Source organism: Echinops telfairi, unplaced genomic scaffold (assembly GCF_000313985.2).
Source record: "Echinops telfairi isolate 266 unplaced genomic scaffold, ASM31398v2 ScPeMD7_1;HRSCAF=3_0, whole genome shotgun sequence".
NCBI lineage: Eukaryota > Metazoa > Chordata > Mammalia > Afrosoricida > Tenrecidae > Echinops > Echinops telfairi.
The window spans coordinates 32576384-32603320 of record NW_022103896.1 but is presented as its reverse complement, the minus strand read 5'-3'; the positions used below and the strand labels follow the sequence as shown (position 1 = coordinate 32603320).

The 26937-nt window shown below is 39.2% G+C and overlaps 1 protein-coding gene across 5 annotated transcripts in view; it reads left to right on the top strand.

The window, feature by feature from the left end:
* OXR1 (oxidation resistance 1) overlaps positions 1 to 26937 on the top strand; it is a 620623-nt gene that overhangs the window by 491917 nt on the left and 101769 nt on the right. The window contains exon 2 of one of the 5 annotated variants that reach the window (XM_045287213.1): positions 468 to 560. The exons of the other annotated variants lie outside the window; for them this stretch is intronic. Within the exon in view, the coding sequence (XP_045143148.1) occupies positions 468 to 560 (93 nt within the window). The remainder of the gene's footprint in view (positions 1 to 467; positions 561 to 26937) is intronic. 5 annotated transcript variants of the gene reach the window in all.

The following is a 26937-nucleotide window of genomic DNA, read 5'->3' as shown; positions in this document are numbered from 1 at the left end:
TCATGGTGCCATAAAACACTGACTTCTACGAGATGGACTAACTTTGCTGAGCGGAATGTTCCCTGATTTTGTCCGTGTCTTTAGGTGTTTGACAGTCAGCTTTTTTTTAAGGATGCATACTGTTCTATTTTGTGTTCAATATTGTGATTTTGTGACCAATAGCCATTGGTCACAAGTCATTAGTGAAAATGCTTTGCTTACTTGCTTGCTTGTTTGTTTCCATGAATTCACAGGGAGCCAGTTGTCAATAAAATTTCTATCTAGTCTTATCTTGTCCTTAACTGAAAAGCTGTACATAACTAGGGTAGGAATCAAGTCACACATTCATGCTTTTATCACCAGATTTCAAGGACTGGTAAATATATTTCATTAAGACTCTTCCATTTCAATACGTTACATTTTGTAGATGCCAGAGAAATGAGGAGATAGATAGATAAGAGGGTTTCTTTCTTTCTTTCTTTAAAAAGCTTTGGTCAAACAAGCCAAAATAACATTTTTATTGATGGATCAACCTGTACTTTTAAATGGAAGGAACGAAGTTATAAAAAGAACAGAGGCATGTAAGTAACCTCTTTGATTCTTAATGGCATGCAGCAGATGGAATTCATTATTGATTTTCAAAAATGAAATTACTCTGCAGTATTACTTATTTATAGTTTTGCCTTTTAAACGAGGTAATTACCATTGCCAGGTTAGTCTTCCCTCAATCATAAGCAACTGTGTGACAACCTCAGAATGTATAACATAACTTACCACTTAGTCAAGCTTAATAACACTGCAGGATATTATCTCTTTTAACTTAGTAATACATTTATGAGCATAATGGACTACTAAAAGCTGGAGTATCTTTCTCTTCTATTTGGATAATTTAAAAAGCAATCATTTCCCATTATAGGACAATTTATTTATCAAATTCCCATTGCATAAACAGAAATGTTTTAAATTAGAAATGAATGATCTATATTTTTTCCATTTTGGCATACAGATACTAGGATGACAATCAAAATAGATTCAAAGTCCCTAAGTAAGAACATTTAAATTATTTGTTTCAGCTCAACCAAGTTTTTAACTCTAACTAGAAATTCTAAAATTTGTATTCATCTGTGATAACCTGTTTAGCCAAATGTAATGTCCAAGCAATACTAATTTAATCCATTGCATTAAGATCAAATTTCAGAGGTGCTAAAATCAACTAGCCTTCAATCATTGTAATTATAAAAAAAAAAACACTAGGAGAAAAAACCTTCAGTATCAGATAAAAAACCATACACAATTGTATAAAGTCCTTTTTAAAAAACTGATTTAACATATTTCAGAAACAGGATCACGATTATATTTTAGAAGATTGTGAAGTTTGGTGTGGAAAGGACTTAGGAGGTGTTTAAATTCACATGAAACTCCTGGTTAAACGCCATCGTTCCTCCCATTCTTCTAACCTCTCCTACACCTGTCCCCACCCCACAGCTGTGCCTTCTCTCCTCCTCCCTCCCCTTCTGTCATCATGTCCTCTTGGCACTTCCACGCTCTTTTTGCCCGACTGGATCTCATTTCTTCAACAGGGGTCATCGTTGTGAACTTGAAGGATATCAATTAATATTTCATAGGTAGCACTTAAGTCTCTTCATCTAGATTTTGCATCTTTGTACTCATCCATAGGCACTTAATAAATGCTTATTGATTGTCTAGTGAGCATATATGATGACTGCTTTTGAGACTTAGCCTCCCCTCTTCAGTTACGGATACTGTATTTCCTCAACTTGAGGGTACATCGTTTTGTTGTTGTTGCTCCCACATCTTGGCATGGGGAAACCTGAAAACTTCTTATGATAAATGGCACATTGTGATTTGCTTGGCAGAGTTTGGTGACCTTTTTCTGGTTTTGCCAGTAGTCTATTTTAGGATGAATGGTGTCTTAGATTGGCTAGCTTACTTCTTCTCTAACATGCCCTCATCCCATCCCCCAAGCATGGTCGTTCTACCTGTTCGACTACCAATTGTCTTGGTTGAATACTTCTGTCGAAATACTTAGAGACCGGTAGTTGTGATTTTATGAGGAACATTCAACTGTAATAAAATGGAAAGGAGGCAAATATTTTACAGTAAAGACTGTTTTCTGCTCTTTAAAATGACGTGCACTTAGTGCTCTGATCATTATTTTCAGACCTTAGAGTTTTGCATCTGGAGGACAGGAGTGATATGAATAATCTCTATGCCACAGGGTTGGTAGGAGACTTTGGTAAAATTAAGGCAGTCTACATGTTGAATATGCAGTGTATGTGAAAGCTCTTTGGAAACCACGAGGCACTATCTAACTGTGCATTTTGAAGGATCAGCATTAAAGAAACCACTCTTAGATAGACTTGGGTGTGGCTAGAGTTGGGAAGAGAAAATAGAAGCAAGGTGGTTCAGTGGAAGAATTTCTGCCTTTCATGCTGGAGACCCAGGTTCGACCCAGTGCACCTCACGTGCAGCCACCTCTTGTCTGTCAGTAGAGGCTTCTGTGTGCCGGTGATGCTGAATAGGAACTTCCAAACTAAGATTAGGAAGAAATGCCTGGCAATGTATATACTTTCAGACACCAGTCAGTGAAAAAACCCTATGAATCACAGTGGCCCAATTCACAAGCCCCTGTGAGGAGGGGACACGACTGGGCAGCATTCTGCTCTGTTTTACACAGGTTAGAGGAGGCACCACAACAGCTAACTAACAAGAACAACAAAGAGGAAAATTTTCATCGCTAGTCATCCTTGAAAATGGTATGACCACTTAACTAAGTGATTGAAATAAAAGGAGAACCTTGAAAATTATCTTTGGAGATGTTTCAAGACATCACAGTCCTAACTACTGTGAGTTCCAATACTGAGTGCAGGCCAGGTCCTGAGAGCTGGTGTTCTTTATGGAATTAGCAAAGCCACGGCCCACTGCACCTCCGTGGCATTAAAAATGAAGGAAGTTACTTTACTTTCTCAATTCTTGTCCTGTCTTTTATCTTTTTATTCGAGACAGATTGAATAATTATATATGCATGTGCTTGTTAAAAAAAAAAAAAGACAGACAAATCGATCTGCAAATTATAGAGGTTTTTTGTTTTGTTGTGTTTTTAAATAGCACAAGCACTTTTAACAGTGTATTTTTGTATCACCAGAGCACACTTCCCAGATAGTACACATACTGGAAGATCACCTTTCTCTCATTACTTTGTAACTTTGGCAAAGTTGTCTTTTAGTCCTGTAGAGTTGGTTCTGACTCACAGCGACTCCATGGGCCAAAGAAGGTAGCACTGCCTGGTCATTCGCTGTCCTCACAATGAATTGCTTTTTGTATCAGTGTAGGGCTACGTACCATTCTAAATCAGAATTTAGGAGAAACACCAACAAGAGATCAGCGGACAATTGGATGTAGGGCCTCGGAGAGTGATTGTGGGGCAGTTACGAAACCGTGGGTGGGTAGGATTAAAGGTATAAAGAGGAAAGAAACAGTTTCAGAGAGAACAGATGGAAGAATGACAAAATATAAATACAATTAACTACAATTTTGCTTTGGGGCATGAGACTATGGAAGGAAGAAGATTTTTAAATTACATTTCATCTTTACTAGAAGTTACACTCAAATTATTTATCTGAAGGTTACATAATGTGGGATTTACCTTGAAAAAAGAGATATCAATTATCTTGCATAATATAGAAAATCTTCCAGGCTGTGTCACTCGATTCTGTCTTGAAATTGCGGTTTCAGAATACTGACAAACAAGATCAAGAAATCGTATTTTCTAAATTGTTATGTTTGCTGACATTGTCAATAGCAAATTAAAAACACGCACACAAAAAGTGACTTCTTCCAAGTCAATTTCACGTGCTTTCTCAGATGCATTTCCTTGTCTTTCCTTCATCTGGAAATTCAAGTTTCATCTTATAATTCCTCTCATTTGCAAGGTTATTCATTGGCACTTTTGTAAAACTTGGTGAAAAGACTGCTTGGTCATTCAGGCCAAGAGGACACAGTGACCTCACATGGTAGTCATTTAATCAATAAACAAGTAAAAAAGAATAAGAATTTCAGGTAACAAGAAGCACACCAACCAGTGTGACCAAGAGATTATGAACAAAATCCAAGATCAGAGGAAGAGACTGTATTAGAATTTAAATTCTGAGCACCCTGTTTACAAAAGGCTATGGATGACAGTGAAAGCCCAAAAGTTATTAACAGAGTTCCCACATGGATGATGCCTCCATTGAATTTCCTTGGCCAAGAATGTAAAAGAGTTGGGATGCATTGGAAGGTGGATTGTTGCAGATATTAAACCCAAACTCACGGCCATTGAGTCCATCAAGGTCCATATCAACTTTACAAGACAGAGAGGAACTATCTCTCTAGGTTTCCTATGCTGTTAATCTTCACTGAAGCAGGAAGTCTCATAGTTCTCCTACGGCTGGTGGTTCTGAACTATTGACATTAAACAGCCCAGTCTAACTCACTAAGTCACCAGGGCTCCTTCATGACAGATGGAAATAATTAAATTTTGACATCTTACCATTTGTTTTCCCTTTTGATCCATTTTTTAACTTGTTCTAGTTTTTATTACTTTCTGCTACCTTTTGGATTGAGGTTTTTGTGTGTGTTTTATTCTACTGTTGGGTTTTATTTTGTTTTTTGTATGATTTTATTTATGAGAAATTCAGGATAGGTAAATCTATAGAGACAGACCTAGATTAATAGCTTCTTAGGGTTATGACTGGGAGATTGGAGGAAAATGAGAATCTAATAGGGATACAAGAATAAAGAAAATATTCTAAAATGGATTGTAGTGATGAATGCACAACTCTCTTTAATATATTTAAACCACTGAATTTCATGATATATGAATTATATGTTCATAAAGATGTTTTAAAAAGAAAATGATAGAGAAACTAGATGAAATTTGACTGTGACTGTGGTGGTATAATTAGCCAGATGATGATGGGTCATCTCTAAGAACATATTACTGCAAAAACCCAAATGATGACAAGAAGCAAGCTGTACAGGGATCTGGAAGAATCATTAACCAGGTAAAGAGAAAATAGGCATAAAGTTCTGGAAGTGGAAAGGTGTTTAATTTGTTCAAACAATGGGAAGAATGCTAATATGGCTGGACGTGATAGAGTTCAAGAGCAGGTATCAGCTTGCTCTAACACGGCGGTTCTCCAACTTCCCCATGCCACGACCCTTTTATACAGTTCCTCGTGTGGTGGTGAACCCCCAACCACAAAATTATGTTCGTTGCTACTTCATCACTGTCATTTTGCTACTGTGATGAATCGGGTGACCCCTGTGAAAGGGTCGTTTGACTCCCAAAGGGGTCGCCACCCACAGGTTGAGAACACTGCTCTAACACAACATTTAGGTAGAATAAGACTCTACGCATTAGCTGTTAGATGGATTCTACTCTATTCCACTAGATGTATACTTTATGACACTTTTGAAATTCACCGTCAGATTTTATTTTATGTTAATTCACTCAGGAATAATAATGTAAGGCAAATGAACAGATTAGTCCCTATTAAGAACTGTTGACAGATTTCATGGCGGTGATAATTTATGTCTCCCAGCTCAGTCACTTTGTTCACTGTTACTTCTGCACTCTTTGACTAGTAATGTTCACTGATCTTGTTGAAATGATAGCACATGACTTTTTTAAGATTCGGAAAATTAAGCGAGTCATTTTTCTTCTAATTTTCATACTCAACTGAAAACCCACACCCACCACCCTCAAGTCAATTCCAACTCATAGCAGCCCTATAGAACAGACTGGAACTGCCCCCTTGGGTTTCCAGGACTATAAATCTCCACACAGTCAGACAGCCTCATCTTTCTCCTGTAGAGCAGCTATTGGATTTGAGCTGCCAACCTTGCAGTTTAATGGTTCATATATTTACTTCAGCACAAAATGATATACACTTAATTATTCTAGTATTTATACATAAGCATTTGTTCATCTTTGTAATCCTTTGTAGTTCATTTAAACATTTTTCTCTTCCACATGCTTGAAATTGTTCTTTTAATTTCATGTCTTTTCAAATACCACTCCACTCATAACTTTCGGAATATAAAACAAAAATCTCTATTTCCTGTCAAATATAGTGTTGCTTTGTTCCAAGTTTCCTTAGTGTACCCTTGTTTTTCAACATGCATTTTGAAAAAATAAAAAGAACACTTAAAATAACTGAAAGAACAAAGTGAACACATTAGAAAGGAGTCTTAGGGATGGAAAATATTTCAGTTTATAGCTACTCAGCTTTTCTTCCTTTTTAAATTAATAAAAAATAAATTATGTAGCGATATTCTATTTACTGTTTCAGTCTATTAATTAAGAATGTGCTTTGCACTTCTTGTAGATGATAAAATTAAGAAATTTCTTGGGATTCGTTTTTTTAAAAAGCAAAACTTCCTGTGTCTTGCACTACATTGTTTTTATATTTTGAGTTGTATTTCTATGAATGTCATTGTCTGTGAGAATTGACCTTGGTTAAAGTTTGGTGCTTTTCCCTTTTTTATTCAGTGCTATTAAATATCTTCAATTCATTTACTTACTTTTGCCTTTTGTGACACCTTCTCAAACTGTTATTGGTTATTGTCTTGCTTACTTACAGATGCATGTAGTAAATCCAGAGGTTACAAATGTGGGCTCAAGGGCAATTCCTACTTGCCCTTCCATCTTATGTAAATTTACCCTGGCTTTGAAACAACTGAACCAATTCCTACTGGAAACAAATTCTTCATCACAGTCACATCTACTTACTGCTTGTGCAGATTTTAAATCACTGGAAAGACATGGGGCTTTTCTTTCTGCACCACCGAGGGCTAGATAAGAACCAAATGCACTACTCCAACTGACTTACAGAATGAACTTGAAACACAGGAAGAACCTTATTTGTACTCCGTGACTGCCTAGATCTCATTTTCTTGTTTCTGTTTTTTATGTTGTACCCACTTATTAAATTTGAGATAAAAATTTGTTCTTCACTTTGTTTCCTAAGTCTTAGAGCTGATTCCTGATTTAACAGTTTATATGTATACAAGTCTAAGAAAACAACAATCACAAAACCAATAATACTTAAGCTTGAGGAAGAGATCTTGTGGTGAACACTCACTAGAGTTGCATTATTTTATCTGTTTCACACTCATTAAATAATTTAAATTATCATCCTTTGGGGGTCATTATAATGTCTAATTTTCATTATGTAGGAATTTCAAGCCAATTTTTAAATATGCATGATGATTAATATTTAAAAACCCATCCGTTTTTAATTTGCTAAATAGCCATTTAAAAAATCTGTAACACAACCTTTCTTGTGATATTTTAAAATTACATGTCCTGAAAATATATAAAATGCTAAGACCCTGTTTCTCTTCTATGCCTAGACTATTTTCTGTAGTTATTTACCTCTCATACCAACAGCATCGTGTATTTCAAAGGAAACAGGTGTCTTATGCAAACATTTGTAATCAAAGGAGGTCTTATAAAGCATATCATACAAAGCAAAATTGGATCAGATAGGAAAACATTCAAGAAAGAAACAATGATGTTTTAAAACAAACATTTCTTATACCGTTCTAGTGAAACATTCTCAAATAGTATTTAAGTTAATGAGATAGCTGAATGATTTAGCTTCTTGTGTTTTAAAAAATGGATTAACTGTGTTAGTCTGGGTAGACTAGAGAAACAAATCCATGAACACATATGTGTATAAGAGAGATTTATATACAAGAGCAATTGAACAATGAGAAAACATCCCAGCCAAGTCCAGATCAAGTCTATAAGTCTGATATTAGCCCATATGTCCCATACCAATCTATAAAGTCCTCTTCAGACTCACAAAACACGTGCAATGATGCTGAATGTAGAAATTCACAGGCCAGTAGGTAGAAAGTCTTTGGATCCAGTGGTGTTGGAAACATCTCAGTGCTGGCAGGGGCCTCTGCATGGCTTCTTCAGCATCCAGGGCTGCATCAGAGTGGGTCCATGTGTCTTATCAGCTACTATTTCTCTCAGGGTGTGTGCAAAGAGTCTGCCAATTCCAAGGAGGAAATACCAGAATTCCCAGAATCCTTAGGAGAAGGCTATGCCCACACAGACGCCTCTGTGGCTATGACCTGATTGACAGGCTAGACTCCACCCCTACATGCTTAATCCTTAAATTGACAATTATATAACTACCACAGTAACTTTTAACACCCTTTAAACTCCTTTAAACTTTTCTTGCTCTCAAAGTATACATTTACTATGAAGCATCTCTATCAAATAAGAGTACTGTTTATGATGAAATCATTAAATGATACTGGTATAAGAGAAAATCATTTTCTTCATATACAAATAGTTCCCAACTTATGACAGGTTCCATCTCGACAATCCATCATAAGTCAATTATGACAATGCTTGAATACTTCTCTCACTTTCTCTCATTTTCATTATTACTGCTTTCTATAATCAGTGTCTTCACAATTCAGTCATCATTCATCTTTAGAGGTAAGGAATATTACATTTAAACTTACTGACATGCAGTTTTAAACTCACCGATCTATTTTAATGCACACATTTTAAAACATATACAGGTCATATAGGTGTATCCTGGAGATCTCCTCCAGGTTAACCTCTGCTCTGGTAGATATTCATTAGTTATGTGGTGCTAAATCCATGGTAAAATAAGATGTCCTCTATTTGAATTTTATATGACCTCTATGCCATTTATGATTGACTATTCGTAAATCAATGTAATAAATGAAGATGACAGAAACCATGAAACTACCCAAGTGCCTTTCTCCTGCAGCCAAGAAGGAAGCATACACTTCGCTGTTATTAATAATGATCAATTCCAGGTGGAAGCCTACCTGCTGCCCTTTCAGAGATGTTTAAGGCCTTGTGCCACTTAATAACAAAGAAAAGCAGTAAGAAGATCATCCTTACTGGTTGGCTTTATTAAGCATTTGGAAGGAGAGCTAAACATTTTGTCAAGACAGGCTAAAGAGAAATGTCAAAGGCCTACTATCACACTGAGCCATTGACTATAAGGAAATCTTAACTGGACTCCTCGCTTTCACTTTTCTCCCTACCCTCTCCACCCAATGTCTATCCCGCCATCTGAATGACCCTTCTTAAACGTAATGATTAAGCATCAAAGATTTCCCATTGCCTCCTGTAAAGTCCAAAGTCCTTTATCTGGCACACCCACCCTTTCATGAGATGTACCCTATGTTCCTGAGCACCTCCTGTGCTCTATTTATCTTCTTCACCTAGAGATGATGTTCAGTATGCCTATCCACTAGATTTGGGCCCAGGTAGCACAATGGGTGATGCTTTGAGCTGCTTGCCATAAAAGCAGCAGTACAAACCCACCAGGAAGAAGATAAGGAAGGCAGCATGCTTCTGTGCAGATTTATAGCCTTGGAAACCCAAAGGGGCAGTTCACCTCGGTCCAATATCTACTGTGTCCAGCAGAGTTGCTATGAGTTGGAATCTAATCAGTGGTAGTGAGTGAGTATCCCGTGGATTGTAAATGAGGAAAAGTACATAACAGTCTAAACACTAACCAATATTTATTGAGCCATTGGCAACTTGCCTGTGCTAAGCACTGGATTCGATGCTTAAGTACATTCTCTGATATAATCTTCATACAACTCCATAAAGTACATATAATCTCCACTCAATTATTGAGAAATGGATTTTTGAGAGATCAGCCAATTTACCCAACGCCACACCTGTAGATGGAAATGGATTTGTACTTTCATCTGTTCAACTCCAGAACTGAGGTTTTTAAAGGCTTTGCTATACAACCTGTCACACTGCCTGGTGTACAATTCAGTTTGAGTAAATAGTTCTTTTTAAGAAATCCCTTGCTATAAAACTTAAAAAGTATCTTAAAAATGACCTTTTCACCTTCTTTTCTTTCCCACCAAGGTTAACTGGCATTTCACTCTTTCATCTTCCCACACCCAGACTGTAGGTAATAATTTGTTTGTAAGTCAATTCCTCTGAGCTTGTGTTAGGCTGTTTGACTAGAGAAACTAATCCAGGACTGTGTAAGAAAGAGCTTTATATCAAGATGTAGTTATAGATCAAGAAAACATGCCAGCCCAGTCCAACTCAAGTCCATAAGTCTGGGACTAGTCCATAGCCCCTCTTCAGATTCAGGTAGCCACCTGCAATGATGCAGAATGCAGGAAGATCACAGGTTGGTGGGTGCAGGGTTATGTGGACTCAATGGTGGTGGACGCATGGCAGCAATCAGGGTCATCCAGCAGGAAGCTGAAGGCAGAGAGAGGAGAGGTTCCCAGGGCCCACTTTATGAGAAGGCCATGCCCACAATGAGGCACTACCAGGTTGTGAACTGATTGACAGGTTCAGTGCCATCCCTACACTTACATATATCTTCAAATTGACACGAAATGTTGTTTCTACCATAGATCTCCTGGCACATCCTTCAGTACAGATACCACATCTCCATTGTCTTTCACCCTCAGAAATTAGCATTAGGTCAAGCACTCACAGACTGTTGAACAATTGAAGAGATGACAGAGGCTCTGTAGGACTCTCCCCTTCGTACATAATGCTGAATCCCTGCTTGTGTTGAACGTTTAAGGGCAATGACTCTAAGTAACTCTGGATTCAGTTTTCATGAAACAGAAAAGTCAAGTTTAGGATGGTAGTAGGGATGACGAGAAGACAAAAGCTCTTTCTTTTTTGTCATGCCTTTTCCCCCTCTGAAACATTGAGAGGGTTCCTTACCAGATGAGAAAGAAACACAGTAAAAGGTAAATTAAATAACCCTGTTGAGGACACTAAAGATTATTTTCTACCTGTTTACAAATGGTGAAATAAATTTAAAATTCCCATATGAAGGAAAATACGAATTGTGTCTCACACTCAGGCTGCTAAGACTCACATCACACCATTGGGCATATTTCTTTCCGTTTCCCTCTAGTTCATGTCATGCTATTTTGCAAGCACAGCTGTGCATACATTAAGTAGGAGAGACAAAAATGAGGAAATGTTCCTGAATTCTAGTATCCAAGAGTTTAACAAAGATCAAATGACAGTCACATGGTCACTGAATCCATGAAAGGATTACAGAAATAAAGCTAGGATCTTTGACTGATAGCTCAGGGTTCGAAATTTTGTCAGGTTCTCCAGAGAATTGTTTTTTGCTTTGTTTTTTAAAAAAGGTCAACTATGGCACAGTCAACAAAGCAAATCATTGTGATTGCCAGTGTCAACAGCTACTCTCCTCTGTTTTAGAGCAATGTTTTGAAATTCTTATGTGCTGTGATAGTTATGTCTTTTTTTATTATTATTAATTGTTTTATTAGGGGCTCATACAACTCTTATCATAATCCATGCATACATCAATTGTATAAAGCACATTTGTACATTCATTGCCCTCGTCATTCTCTAAACATTTGCTCTCCATCGGCATCAGGTCCTCAGTTATGTCTTATTACACCAAGAATGCTAACACAAACTACTTCTTCCTATTTACAGTCATCTCATGACAGTTTGCATTATCCCTCAAAATATACAGAGCCCACATAGATCAGCACAAAGTAATATATAAATTACAGAATCCATCAAATGAATATTATTATTCTGCCCAAAGAGTGGGCAAAATGATTTTTATCCAAGTAGTCCCCAGATTACATGTCTGATTTAAGGGCAACTTGTTCCTGTCCTTTAAGGTTCTGTGTGACATGATCCTTTATCTTAGATAAAATTTTAAGAACTTTAAGATCCAAAGCATAGTTGATACTTTGGGAATAACGAATAATAATGTGCAACATGGAAATGGTCAATGTGATTTGAGTTTCTTATATCCATAAATTATCATTTAGTATCTTAAGAGAGCCTCTTTCTTGAATTTATGGATGAGCCTCCAAATCACATGCATTCCACAGCCCTTTTCTTCTCTTTTTAGAAGGGAATCGTGCTGAGCTTTCTCTGCAGAAATAAAAGGCAAATATCAAGGTGGCTTCAAAAACTCATGGAAAATTCCATTATCTTATAACTCCATTTTCCCCCCATAAACTTTTTTAACAACGTGTGTTAAGTCCTCAGGCTGCTACTTATCAATCATGCAATAACAGACAAATCATGGGATTTTTTTTTCAGTTTTCATGTCTTCATCTGCAACATGAAAATAATGTTACTCTCCAGCCCCATGAGGCTATTGCAAAGATTAGTGACACATGTCTAAATACGGGCTTAAATGATAGAATCTCGGAACTAGGAAAGGACCTTCATCATATAGAAACTTACCTCACCTTTTCAGCAAAGGCAACTGAAGCACAGGAATTATAATTGCTGTGTCCAAGATCACATAGCCAGTGAGTCATAGATTTATGGCTAGAAGCCAAGCCTTTTAGTGAAGTACATTTTTTTCCTTCACTTCATAAGCACAACAGAATTGCTACATGCCTGTATGCAATATAATGGCTACTAGTACCGAATGATCTGTAAGAGGAGGTAGGTTGTTTTCACATAGCATTATGAAACTGATCCGAAAAGAAGGCATAAGGAAGAATATTTACTAGCGCATTTATAGCATGCTTAATACAGATTAAAAACAGGGAGAAAAAAACACCCTTTTAATTAGTCAATGTGTATTGCATAGTTAAAATAGCCACTAAGCATGTTTCTAAATTGCTAGTAATTATCAAAAGCACACTCCTTGTATCCCCTGTTCCTCTCAAACAAAACACCTTGCTGCTATCTGGCTGATTTTGACTCATAGTGATTATACTGTACAGAGCAGAACTGCTTCTGTGAGTTTCTGAGACTATAACTCTGCATAGGAATGGAAAGCCTCATCTTTCTTCCCAGGGTCACCTGTTGGTTTCAAACCACAGACCATGGGTTAGTAGCCCAATGCATAACCATGACACCAACTGCACGCTTCTCTAAGATTCAGCAGCTGCTAGCTATGAGCACCACATTCTTGCCTTAAGCTGTTTGGCCACTTGTGCTATCTGGGACACTGCAGTGGAGACGTTTAATGGCTGGTTTCTGGGGAGAGTAGCCGCTTGGTTAGATGAGGAGTACAAGCAAGGCCCATTACCCACAAATGACTCTTCAAGGCTCTCCAATCCCAGAGGTCAACTGGATTTACAAATCCCTCTTACAAAATGTACACACCCTCCTAAAAGGATCATCACAGGCCATGGGCGGCATCAGTGACAATAATTCTACATTTCTCTTTTCATCGTAGAAGCTTTGATTGGTGGAAGAAGAAGGGGTAGCCGTGAGCTTTGAGCACTTCCAAAATGCCAGGCTTTGATAGGAGTTGAGTGGAAGATAAAATGAGGTATTGAGTGTCAAGGGGTAGAAAAACTTATTTCAAAAAGAGAGAGGAGAGAGATTGGTGATATATTTCAAATACCGCCTTTGGCTACTTTGCAATTTTGCTGAGGGCTGTGGAGCTGCCCATTCAAAACCAAGGTGTGCCACACCCTTATTTCCATGCTCTAGGACTTGCTTTGCAATACTGTAAGTCATAGGTGTTAGGAAAAAGGACATAGAGCATAGGATGGAACTATGAGAGGGCTGAAACCCAAGTCAAAGTCTTTCTCTAGCATTGTATCGGTGTGTATTAGCATTTGTCTGTGAGAATAGAACCCTGACCACAGGCACTTACATCGATAAAGGTTTCTTCTTCTCATGAAGAAAGCAGTCCCAGAGTGGGCAACACTAGTGTGGGTTCAGGGTGTCCAGACCATCACACCCGTGTTCTGGACAAAAAGAAGATGGCCGCGAGGCAGGAGTGGCACCTGTATCCATGAAGCAAAACCTTTCCCAGAAATCTTTCGCAGACCTCAGCTTGTCTCAGTTTCCAGAACGCTGTTCCCTAGAGAAAGAGAGTGACAAAGTCCATTTTTACACAATAAATATTGTCGTGCCAAATAAAATAAGAGTGCTCACAAAGAAGAAGAGAAGAATGGATGGTCGGTCATAGCTGTCTCTTGCAACAATCACTACTCAACTATATGACTTTAGAGAAGTTATTTGCTCCATTTTTATATCATTTTCTCAATATATAAAATCACTTTAATGAATATTCTATATTATGCCTTGTATATTCCCTGCTGCTCCTCAAGTTTTGATTTTGGGAGAAAATAAATGAGACGTTTAAGAAAATTGCGAGTTAAATGCCCTCCGTAAAGATAAGATCATTCTATCAACACGTGTAGAAGGGCAGGGTGTATGCACGGAAAGGAGACCAACAGATGACGTTCTGCCTCTCGGGTCATCTGAGAGAGTGAAACACATCCGAACAAGCCCAGGGGTGTAGTGGTTGAGGTTGAATTTTCAAAGCAAACCAGATGATCCTCCGCTGATTGCTTTTTTGATTCAAGACTAAAAGAAGTCCAGGCTTCTCTGTTGCTGCTGTGCTTGTTCGGTGCCATCAAGTCAGTTCCAACCCGCAGTGACCCTGTGCTCAGCAGAATGAAACGCTGCCAGTTCCTGCTCCGTCCTCAATTGTTGCTCTGCGGGAACCCACGGTTGCAGCCATTGCAGGCTTCTCTAGAGGGGAAAGAAGCCCCGAGGACAACAAAACCCCTTGTCAGGCTGTCAGCATTCTACACTGGTGTACTTTCCAATACAATCAAATATGTAAATACTGGGATTTCAAAAGAAAGATTACTAGGTAATGAAAACTAGGATTAATGTGTCACAGAGTGGCTAGCTAAAGTATTGAAGCCATCAAGACAATAACTTTTCCTTATAGATTCAAGTTCAGAAATAGCCACATAGTTTATCAGGAACAACAAACTGATACTCTATCAGCAGTACAAACTAACTGAAAAAATCTACCTCTAAGAGCTGCAATAAAAATCAGATTAGTGAAATATTTATGTAAATCAAAGATTTTAGATGCTACCTAGAGATATACTTTGTTCCACACCTAGTGGGTTGTTTTATGAAATGGCAACCATATGACCATTCTGTAAGTTTTTATTATAGCCTATTAGTATTTATGCATTTAATTCATTGGACAAATATTTACTGAACAGTAACTATGTGCCAGTAAGAACTAGGTCATATCATAAAAGATCCTAATCTGCCTACTAAGTAAGCTTTTTTTTATAAATTAACTGTTCTAAATTTTCTATATAAGTGAAATCACACAATATTTGACCTCTGATGGACTTATTTCAGTCATCCGAAGGTTTTCAAAGACAGAGACATTATTTTCATGTTTCTTAGTGAGCCAAATGGAGAATACTAAAGAAGCTTAGACCCTAATAAGAACATACAAATACTCAGACATGCCATTTCAGTAACACAAAGTTACTCTCGGGCTCAAGTTACTGAGTGATTTAATGATCAGCGAAACATGTTCCTTCGATAAAACTTTAGGTCACAGTTCTGGTTAAATTTTCATGTCTGTTATTTAGTATTATATCCTACATACTGCTATTCAGTGCAAAAACATTGACGATACATATATAGTTTGGAAACTGAAACAAAATCAGAGACACTGGTAATATATCCATTCATATCCTAGACAAGAAGACAAAAATATGTCTCCATACTGATTGAAAAATGCTGTATGTTCCCTCTAACCTCAATGTACTTTGAGAAGACAGTTTCCCAGGAGATTCTGATCTAGTAAATAGCAAGAATTAAGAAATATACAACATGATGCAATTACTCCTACCCCTGCAATTACTCGTCTCCCTTCACCCACTTTTCTGTTGTCCATCCCCCAGGGAGGAGGTCACATATAGATCCTTGTAATCGGTTCCCTCTTTCCAACCCATTCTCCCTCTACCCTTTCAGTATCGCCACTCACACCACTGGTCCTGAAGGGATCATCTGCCCTGGATTCCCTGTGTTTCCAGTTCCTATCTGTACCAGTGTACATCCTCTGGTCTAGCCAGACCTGCAAGGTAAAATTCGGATCATGATAGTGGGAGGGGGCGAGCGGAGGGAGGTAGGAAGCATTTAGGAAATAGAGGAAAGTTGTATTTTTCATCGTTGCTACATCGCACCCTGTCTGGCTCGTCTCCTCCCCGAGACCCCTCTGCAAGGGGATCTCCAGTGGCCTACAAATGGGCTTTGGGTCTCCACTCCACACTCCCCCCATCATTTATTATGGTAAGATTTTTTGTTCTGATGATGCCTTATACCTGATCCCTTCAACACCTCATGATCACACAAGCTGGTGTGCTTCTTCCATGTGGGCTTTGTTGCTTCTGAGCTAGATGGCCGCTTGTTTACCTTCAAGCTTTTAAGACCCTAGATGCTATATCCTTTGATAGCCGGGCACCATCAGCTTTCTTCACCACTTTTGCTTTTAATCATTAATTTCAGGCTAAATAAAATGAAATGTCTGAAAATAAAGTTTTCAAGTGAAATTTGATAATATTGTCATTGGCTAATGCTTGTTCTGCATTGGTATCATTGAATAAATAGATGCATCAACAAACTGAAACAAAACTCTAAGTTAGTTCTGACTCACAGTGACCCTATTGGACAGGGTAGATTTGCTCCCAAATGTTTTGTCATTGTGAATCTTTACAAGACTGGCTAGCCTCAGTTTTCTCCTTAGAAAGGGCCGGTATGTTCAAACTGCTGACCTTGCCGTTAGCAGCCCCATTGGAACCCACTAGGCTACCAGGGCTATAAATAGAGCTAACGGGCGTACATTATTCAGTGGACCTGTCAGAGTCAGAACTCAACGTGATTGTTTTCCTCCCAGTATCTCTAGTTGATGGAACGTATTTCCATTTTCCTTTTCTGACAGGTTTCTGCCTTACACAGGTTCTAGCGTTTACAGGTTGTCTTGACTGTATGAGGGAACTCTGGTTGTTGAGTGGGCTACACACTGGCCTGCTAACCACAAGGTCGGTGGTTCAAAACCACGAGCTGCTTCTCTGGAGAACTATGAGTCTGCATGCTCCAGTAAAGATTTAAAATGTCAGAAACCCAAAAGGGGTTCTTCTCCTCTGTCCTCTAGGGTGCTATGAGTAGAAATTGATTTGATGGCAATGGGTTTTGAGTTTACTGTTTATGTATGGAAGGGGTACTACTTAAATGAAAAACGCATTTTAAAATTTTATACTTTATTTTATTCCTGTTGTAACTATACTCAGTAGAGTATACATGAATCTAACAATTTCTACATGTATAATTCAGTGACATTGATTACTGTAGTAAACACTGGAGAGGCCATATCTAACCACCTCTGGCCTCCCTATTGCTGCAAGGCAGGGGTCAGATACCTCCACACCATCCTTCATTACCTATTCTGATACAACCATTCCCTCCAACCCACTCTATATGCTAGGTTTGATAATTCGTTGCAGTGGCCACACAGAACTAACAGACAGTAATCACAATTAAGGGAGTTCATCAGGGGGTTTAACCGATTACTGAAAGTCAGGATGGATAAATAGTAAGAATAGTCATTTGTCCACAGAAACACCTCTCCTGAGCTAGAAACCAGGTCTCTCTCTCTGGTACTCAGCCTCTCAGGCATGTGGTGCTTGGGCTCTGCCTTCCTGGACCAGGAAGCTCACCTGTCACCCTGTCTCACAGTCCTATTCTCAGCTTGGTTCCTCTTGCTCTAGCTCATCACCTCCGTGCCTGTTTCTGGTGCTTCTGGTCTTGGCCTTCACCACTTCAGACGGAGACTTGAAACATGTTTTTCTGATGGTTCTGAGTCTATAATGAATTTCTAGTTATTATTACTTGTATTACATGTAAATATAATGGTACCATAGGGATACCCAAAAAACAAACAAACCCAGAATTGCACTGGGTGGAGCAGAGTTTTCTCAGTGCACATTTTTCCCGCTAGGGGAGCATCGAGCAATTACTCTGACTTAGTGCACCCCGTGGTGTTGCCTAGGAAGATTCTATCTGGGCACAGTGAATTTTTCATAAAAGTAGTTTCACTCAAACCTCTTTTTTGGTGTGTGATGGCTGAATTAAGAGAACAACAGTGTGTGGCTGTGAAATTTTGTTTCCTTCTTCTGAAAAATTCCCCAGAGAGTGTTGTGACGATGAACATAGCGTACAAGGACAGCGCTATGAGAAACACTGCAGTGTACCAGTAGTTTTCTCATTTCACAAAAGGTGAAATGTTGATCGATGACAAACCTCATTCTGGACCTCTGTCAGCTTCCCGGTGGATGAAAATGTTGACTCAGATTGCATGTGGAGTTCGTTCCACCAGGCCAGACTGTTAATCAAGCTTTCTATTTAGAAGTTCTAAAAAGGTTGCATAACAGTGTGCGACAAAAAAGGCCTGATTAGTGGCAGCCGGGACTGGTTTTGCCACCACAACAATGCATCTGCTCATGCAGCCATTTCAGTGGGCAAGTTTTGGGCAAAAAACAACATGCCTCTCTTGCCCTAGCACCTAACCTACCTGACCTCACTCTGTGCCACGTATTTTGTTTCCATGAATGGAGAGGGACGTGAAAGGACAGCAATTTGAAGACACAGAAAAGACAAAGAAAAAGACGAGGGAGGTGCTGTCAGTCATCAAAACAGATGAGTTTGAAAAATGTTTCCAAAAATGGAATTGCAGATGGGAAAATGTATTGAGTATAACGGAGAGTACTTTGAGGGCTGTTATGTAGAAAAATATTTTAATTCATAGCTTTGAAAAAAATTCTGTTTTTTTTTGGGGGGTACGCCCTCGTATAATAGCATGACTTTTCTGTTACCATGTGATTATTTGACAAATAAGGCTTTAAATATAATTAACCCACAAAAGATACCCTTCCATGTTTTGTATTGATCCTAGTGCTGTTTATCAATTCTACCCTCTTCTATTACTCGCCACATTATTCTACTAAGAAACTACATCTCTGAAACAAAGATTGTTATATTCTCACAAATCCAGCTCAAAGGGAAACGAAGGAAGGGCAAAGTGTAGAATAATGTTAGGCTCTTTGCCTAATTTATTTTTGGCCCTGATCATCTGGGCCAGCACTTACTTGTTATGAAAGCTGACTCTAAGTTACTCTCTGCTGATGGAATGTATTATAAGGAAAAGAATACTTTACACGTCATGGCCTCAACTGATAATTGTAGACCTCATGTCCTTATAAATGGCATGCTATATTCATACAGTCAGTCATAAAAGAATTCAAAATGTCTTGTGCTTCTGGAGTTTACTAGGTTCCTTTCCTAGCCATGCAGTAGCTTCTTAGATTTTCCATAACATCAACTTTTACTTTGGAGATTCTCCCCTAACTTCAGAAGCCTGGATCAGAAAGATAAGGAAATAACCGAGTGCTCTATCAGTTCAGTTTCAGTAATCTCTTGAAGGTTTATCCTCTGCGTTTTCTTTACTACTAAAGATACCCCCAAAAGTCAGTGTATTTCATACAGAATCAATGAATGAGGGGGCCAGGTCTTATCTCCTCTGGCCACCCACTAGAGGAGAACCCAATCCACACCATCAGAAGGCTGATTCCCCCAAGGCAGGAGTCAGACATGTGGCTTCCCTCCTTCCCTCTTTAACCTGACTCCAGCCATTCCTCCCATGGCACTCTATCTCTCTGTTGGGTTCAAGAACTCATTATAATTGTCACAGAGAACTTTCAGACAATACACAAGATTATGGAGTTTATTAGGGAAGCTAGCAGGTTATAAAATGATAAGGATATAGTTCTTTTGTGTATAACACATCTCAATTCAAGTCTCTGCCTTGTTGTGTGGGCCAGGAAGCCCACTGCTCTGCCTAAAAGTCTTGGTGCTTCTTCTCTACCCTGTCTCATGATCTTGATGCTGTGACCTTTGGCACCTATCCTGTGTTCAGATAGGGAACTTGCACATACTCCACTGGCGGCTCTTCTTTGTATGGCCAGAGGCTTCTCTCCTGCTTCTGAGATGCTTCTCATACACAGAGAAATGACCATTACCCTCTAGTAGTGTTCCATGCATTTTAAAAAAGTAGTGCTACAAAGCATGCCTTGTTTGTGTAAAAATACAGTAACTTGCTCAAGTTCATATAAATTGTTAGAGGCAGAACTTAAATCATAATGACCTTAACTCCAGAGCCAGCTGTTTAATACTATAGAGTCATCACCAGAATGCATAAGAATTATAGTCATACACGTACAAATCAGCTCTTTCAGGTGTTCTTATAAAAAGAAAAATGAGCCTGAAATTATTCAGACTTCTGGATTATACAGAACTAACATCCAGTAAGAAAATGAGAGTGATAGAGGAGTTGTTAGCTGTTGTTAAGTGGGTTCAAATTCCTAGCAACCACAAGCCCAACGGGACTGAATAGTCTGCATTCCTAGGCCATCTTCATTACCTTTGTGATGTCTGAGCCAATTGTTGTAGTCCTTGTGTCAGTTCATCTCATGAAGGTTCTTTGTGCTATCCTTCTCCAGGAATTAACCCCTTCTGATAACATGTCAAAGTCCATGAGTCCAAGTCTACTGACCTTGAGCAGCTTAGCTGTCATTCTTCCAAGAAAGTTTGTTTCAATTATCTGGAAGCCTATGGGAAATTCAATATTCTTCATCAACACAGTTTCCCATAAACACTATGATTCAAATGCATCAGTTCTTCCTCAGTCTTTCTTATTCATTGTCTAGCTTTCGCATGTCTATTGCAAACTAAAACGAAAGAAAACCCAACAAAACTTCACTGCCATCTAGTCTGTTTTGACAACAGAGGCTCATTAGGACAGAATGGAACTGCTTCTGTGGATTTCTGAGGCTACAAACTATTCTGAAGGCAAAAAGCCTCCTCTTTCTCCCATGGAGCAGCTGATGGGTGTGAACCACCTTCCTGTGGCTGGCAGCCTAACATATAGCACATTATGCCACTTGAACTCCCACCGGCATACGAAGCAATTAAAAATTAGAATGACTTGGGTCAAGCATACCTTCTTCATTAAAGTTACATCTTTGCTCTTTAACACTTTAAAGAGGTCTTTTGTAGCAGATGCACACACTCCACTATGTCATTTGATTTCTTAACTGCCACTTCCATGGGCTTTGCTTATGGTTCCATCTTTATATCAATATAAAGAAAACACATGTCCTCACCATGGGACCATTAGGCAACATCATGGTAAATGAAGAAAAGATCGAAGTTACCAAGCATTTCACTTTACTTGGATCCACAATCAATGCCCATGGAAACTCACATCCAGAATATTGGCCATTCGCCAGAAGAACTGATCTGTCTCTGGGAAAGCCAGTGGGATGGAAAAACAACTGCAGGGGTCTTTGCTAGGATCTTGTCACTCAAAATCTTGATAGCCCACCATTTAGCAACATAGGCACCTACAGGGGAGTTTGCTAGACATGCCAAAGATCTGTTCCCATCACTGACCCTGCTGACCCTAAGGGATTCATTTGCATAATAAGGTTTGAGAAGCACTTGCTCTAAATGACAAGAGATTATACTATGTAGATTCTATTTAGATCCTGATTCAATAAGTCAATTTTCAAAAGATATTTTTAGAAATTAGGAGGATTTAGTCCTGGGCCAGATATTTGATTGTACCAAGGTATAAGCACAAATTTCATTAGGTGTGATGACTTTTTTTATGAATGAATCTTGAAATATTTTGAAATTTAGACATGCACACTGAAGCATGTAGGGGTGAAAGAATAAGAGGTGTGGGATTTGCTTTAAAGTGATTTCACAGAGAAATAAGAATCCAGTATGCAAATGTGACAAAAAACGTGATAACTGTTAACTCCATCTCGAGCTCCTTTTAAGGATGTTGGAATTCTTCATAATAGTTTTTTTTTCCCTAGAGACCAAAAGAAGTTGTCTTTGTACATATAGCTGTGTAAGGGAAGAGTTTCTTACAGCAAGAACAGTTAAACATTTAAAAGGATGCCAGGGAATCCTTCTCCAAATGATTTTTAAAATCCAACGGGCTGGGGAAGGTTTATATATCGACTTCGTACAAGCTAGAAGACTAAGAAACCTATCAAGCTCTCTTTCGCAGAAGTGAGTCTTTGTGGATACTTTGGGTCATCGATCTTAGATTTAATGTTGCTGTGCAAACTGTTGATGCTGCCTCTATTGACCCCTGTATTTTCTGCTTTCATCTAACACTTCACAGCCAGTGAAGTGACTTTAATGGTGGACTGATGGAATGCTGAGCTACCTACCCATCAAAATCAAACATGTAAGAGACTTATCTCATTCTGTTGACAGGCTATGCTTGTAAGTGCACACTAAGACCATTTCATGTCACAAGATCAATAGGAAACCCTTTAAATTGGCATGTGTGTGTCATGTTTAAGGACAGTTTATCAGCATCATATAAACACCCACAGCACACTTATCTGTTGTTCAGTGTGTCATTTTTATGTTTCTGGAAAAAATTTGCAACAAAACGATTTTCACATAAAATTACTATTCCTGTAGCTTATTAAGTGGCAGTCACTGTGATCCTATTATCCTTGACATTTTCTAGTTCCTTCCTGTAGGCCCCTGAGGCTGAGTCGCAAACACTTGGTTCAGTGCCTCAGTCAGCAGCCACAGAAGCAGATGAACAACCCGCGCCTGGTACTTCCTGTTTATGGAGTGAGTCACTGGACAAACAAGAATGTGCTTCTAGAAACTGCCCCATTTCAACTGCAAGCACATTCTAATATCTAGTGCTGTGTGTTGGTTTATCCGTTTGGACTTTATGGAAAAACTAGACCATCTAAGCCTTAGATTCAAAGGTTTTCCTTTAGACATATATGTCTTAGGAGGAAAAAGTGACTAGAATAATAGGGCGGTAAGGGGATTTTTGTTTCAACTCTGAATCAGTGTTGATGACCCTCAGGTGATTCCCCCTCACTTCTCTAATTTAGGTCATGCTGTGGTAAGATCACCCGATGGACCCCCATTTATATAGGAAATAACATTCACCGATTTTTATGGCTTTCAATATGTAGACACTTGTTTTTCCTTGTTCTTGTTCTTATGGTAGATGCCCAGTCACCTACACTCTCCCCTTTCCCTCAACTGAAGTATCCTCTCTCTATGCCTCATTATCCCTCAATCAGTAAAATCTACCAGTATGTGATCTTAAGATATTCACCAAATATGCTCCAACCACCCTCCAGGAGCCCTGGTGGCTTAGTGGTTATGCACTGGGCTGCAACCGATAAGGTCAGTAGTTTGAAACCACCACCTTCTCTGAGAGAGAAAGACTGGGCTTTTTACTCTTGTAAAGAGTTACAGTATTAGAAAATTACAGGGGGAAGTTTCTGACCTGTTCTATAGGGTCTCTATGGGTCAGCATTAACTCCATTGCAGTGAGAGACACTCATCCATCCCTTCAACCCCTAGGAATTTGTTTATTCTGCTACAATGCAGTATTATAATCTTTGGAATTATAATTAGAATAACTTATTGTTTTCTTCACTTTGTAAGTACTATTAAAATATTTCATCATTATAAAATATAACTATTTCAAGAGACCCAACATGCCTTTACATATTATATAGAGAAAACAATTATGCAAAGTTTCTGGGTCCTAAGGGTTCAAAGCTATTTTATTTCCTTTTGCCACTTCAAAAGTCTTCATGTCAAAAGGAAATGCTTGTGTGTGTGTGTGTGTGTGTGTGTGCATGTGTCCAAATGGGAAAAAACAAAACAAAAACAGAGCAAACCTCCCACCCATCAAGTCAATTCTGACTCACAGTGACTCTGTAGGACAGAGTAGAACTGCCCCGGTGGGTTTCCTAGACTGACTCTTTCTGGCGGGTTGGAATGGCAGACCTTTCAGGGATCACCCAACAGCACCACCAGAGTTCCGTAGCTACAGTTTGGATCACTGAAATGAATGTGCTAATGAAGACACATTCTCCCACAGTCTGGAAGGAAAACGAATTCATAGTCTACTGGACAGAATGTGTATGTTCGTGAAGAAGAATCAGTGTCCTGGTAGAGTCGTAGGTTATGTGTCAGGCTTCTAAGCAAATGGTTGGCAGTTCAAACTCACCAGCCACTTCCTGGGACAATGAAGGACTATCCATATCCTTAAAGATTTACATACACCAAAACCCTAAGGAGCAGTTCTGTCCTGCCCTATAAGGTCACTATGAATTGGAAACAACTTGATAACAGTGTTTTTTTAATGTGTGTGTGTGTATCAGTTATTTATAGAGTTGTAAATTAGTTCCCATAGAATCAAAGTCAGATAACCCGGATACTACTACATAGTATGGAGAAGCACGATGCTTAATCTACAACACTGTAATCCCCAAGTGTATCATCATAACCCAATGCTAACAGAAAGAAACCCAGAGCTCCTCCGTTTACAAGTTCGCTTCACCCTCCCTCCAGTATGTACCACTGTCCTTCCCAGCACCCATGTACCCTATTTCCTTCCACAGTTAACTACAATACTTGCAAACTGTATTCATTGAAGTCCTCCATCAAATGTCACCAGTTTTTGGAGAAGGACTTTATGCTAAAAGAGAGGAAGACCCTCAACAAGATAGACCAGCGGTTCTCAACATGTGGGTGGGTCGCGATCCCTTTGGGGGTCACACAAAACTTTCACAGGGTTGCCCGATTCATCACAGTAGCAAAATGACAGTGATGAAGCAGCAACGAAAATAATTTTATGTTTGGGGTCACCACCGCATGAAGAGCTGTACGAAAGGGTCGCATGGCAGCATTAGGAAGGTTGAGAACCACTGAGAAGACTGACACAGCGCCTGCAACAATGGGCTCAAACCTAGCCGTGCTTGCGAAGACCCTGCAGGGCTCATCAGTGTTTGGTTCTATTGTACATAGGGTCACTCTGAGTCAAAACCTATTTCTCTACACCGAACACCAATACCATGAAGCCAAGGTCCACTTTATCCACCCTAGCTAGGAATTATTCCCCCCACCCCCGAAAAACCCCAACTCATCCCACTTTTTACTTCTGTACTCCTTTCTGTATTGAGCACCCTCATCAGTTTTCAAACTTATCAAACCAAACTCATTGCCATCAAGTTGGTTTTGACTCATAGTGACCTAAGTAGAACATAGTGACGAAGTAGAGCTGCCCTCTGTGGGTTTGTGAGGCTGACAACCTTTATGGGAGTCGAAACATTTATATTCCACCTTCAGAGCAGCTAGTGGTTTCAAAACCATTGACCTTGATGTTAGTAGCCCCAAAGGTACACCACCAGGGCTCCTTTCAAACAAGAGGAGTTTAAAATCATTTGGAGAGTTTCATGCAGAGATTGTTGGGCCCCTCCTAGCCTCTGAGTCCAGCCTAAAGGTTTGTTGTTGTATTAACCCCGGTGATATTCATGCTGCTGCTCTAATGACTACAGATTTAGAAGAACCCTCTCATAGTATAACCCAGAGGTCCTCAAACTTTTAAAACAGGGGGCCAGTTCGCTGCCCTCAGACCATTGGAGGGCCGGACTCTAGTTTAAAAAAAAAACTATGAACAAATTCCTTTACACACTGCACATATCTTATTTTGAAGTAAAAAAACAAACAGGCAAACACACCCAGCGGGCAGGATAAATGTCCTCGGCGGGCCGCATGTGGCCCGCGGGCCGTAGTTTGAGGACCCTTGGTAACCACTTGAAAACATCTGTTAAAAAGATGACTGAAACCTAGAGCCAGGCTTTTAGAAGTCCACAGTCTAATGGTGGAACCTGGCTTCTGAAAATAATACTAAAACAACCTTTGGGTAAGACTGCCCCAAGTCCACTACTGTCAAGTTGACTCCAACGGCCCTGGTGGTTATGTGCTGGGCTGCTAACCCAACTCTATCAATCCTCAAAGATCACTTTCTTGACCCTTACCCAATCCTAAACACGTTGCTACATGGAAACACTGACCTTCAGTAATGACTTCACTACAGCAGTTCGAAGTCCCCATGGGAGAAAGATGAGGCTTTGTGCTCCCATAAGGAGTTACAGTCTCGGAATCCACAAAAACAGTTCTACCTTGATGACAGCAGTGTGTTTTGGAGAGGGCAGAATAGAACTGCCCTCTAGGGTTTCTGAGACTATAAACCTCTACAGAAGCAGACTGGCACATTTTTCTTCTTTGCAGTTGCTGGTGGGTTCAAACAGATGGAATCTTTTTTAGCAAGCAGCCCAATAGGTAACCCAATGAGCCACCAGGGAATCTTTGATAAGGCTTTGGGTATTAAGAACACAACATTTAGAAAGGCTTTATATGCCTCAGGAAGGGGAACATAAGCTTACAGTCCAGCCCACTGCTATCAGTTGATTCTGACTCATGGTGAAATTACAGTTGGGATACTTGAAAGTTTTAAGTCTTACTGAGGGTCAGTGTTTTGGTGTAGCAACCTGCTTAGGATTAGGTGAGGGTCAAAAAAGTGATCTTTGAGGATGGGAAGAGTAAAAATTTAGAGGAAAGGAGTTAGGAATTCTAGCGTGTAAGCAGTGGGTTGATGCATTCTATTAAAGAGCTAACGTGCCTTTCAGGAAGTGCATGGGGTGAATAAGCAAACACTAGAGTAGTGAAGTCATTTTAATAGAGATAGTAAGGTATGCTAATGGCTTCCATTCTCAGAGTCACATAAACAGGTCATTATTGTGGCAAGATAAGCTTTAATTGAGGTAGTCACAGGGCCCTTTGTAAGCAAGGATGTAAAATCTTACAACCTCCCTACCTCCTGCCATTGCTGGGAATTTCAAGATTGTGACTGCCCTACTTTTGTTTATTTCTGGTATACCAATGAAAAGGCATTATATTTAACAAGGCAATTTTCTTTCTCATTTTCCCCTTTCTTAATAAAATTAGCATCACCAGACCCATCCCATATGCATATATACATCCTTTCATATATATATATATATATAAAAAACTCAAAAACAAATTCACTGTCTTCAAGCCGATTCTGACTCATAGTGACCCATCGTGGTTCCTCCTTGGGCTGCTAACTGAAAGGCCAATAGTTCAAAACCACCAACCACTTTGTGAGAGAAAGATGAGGC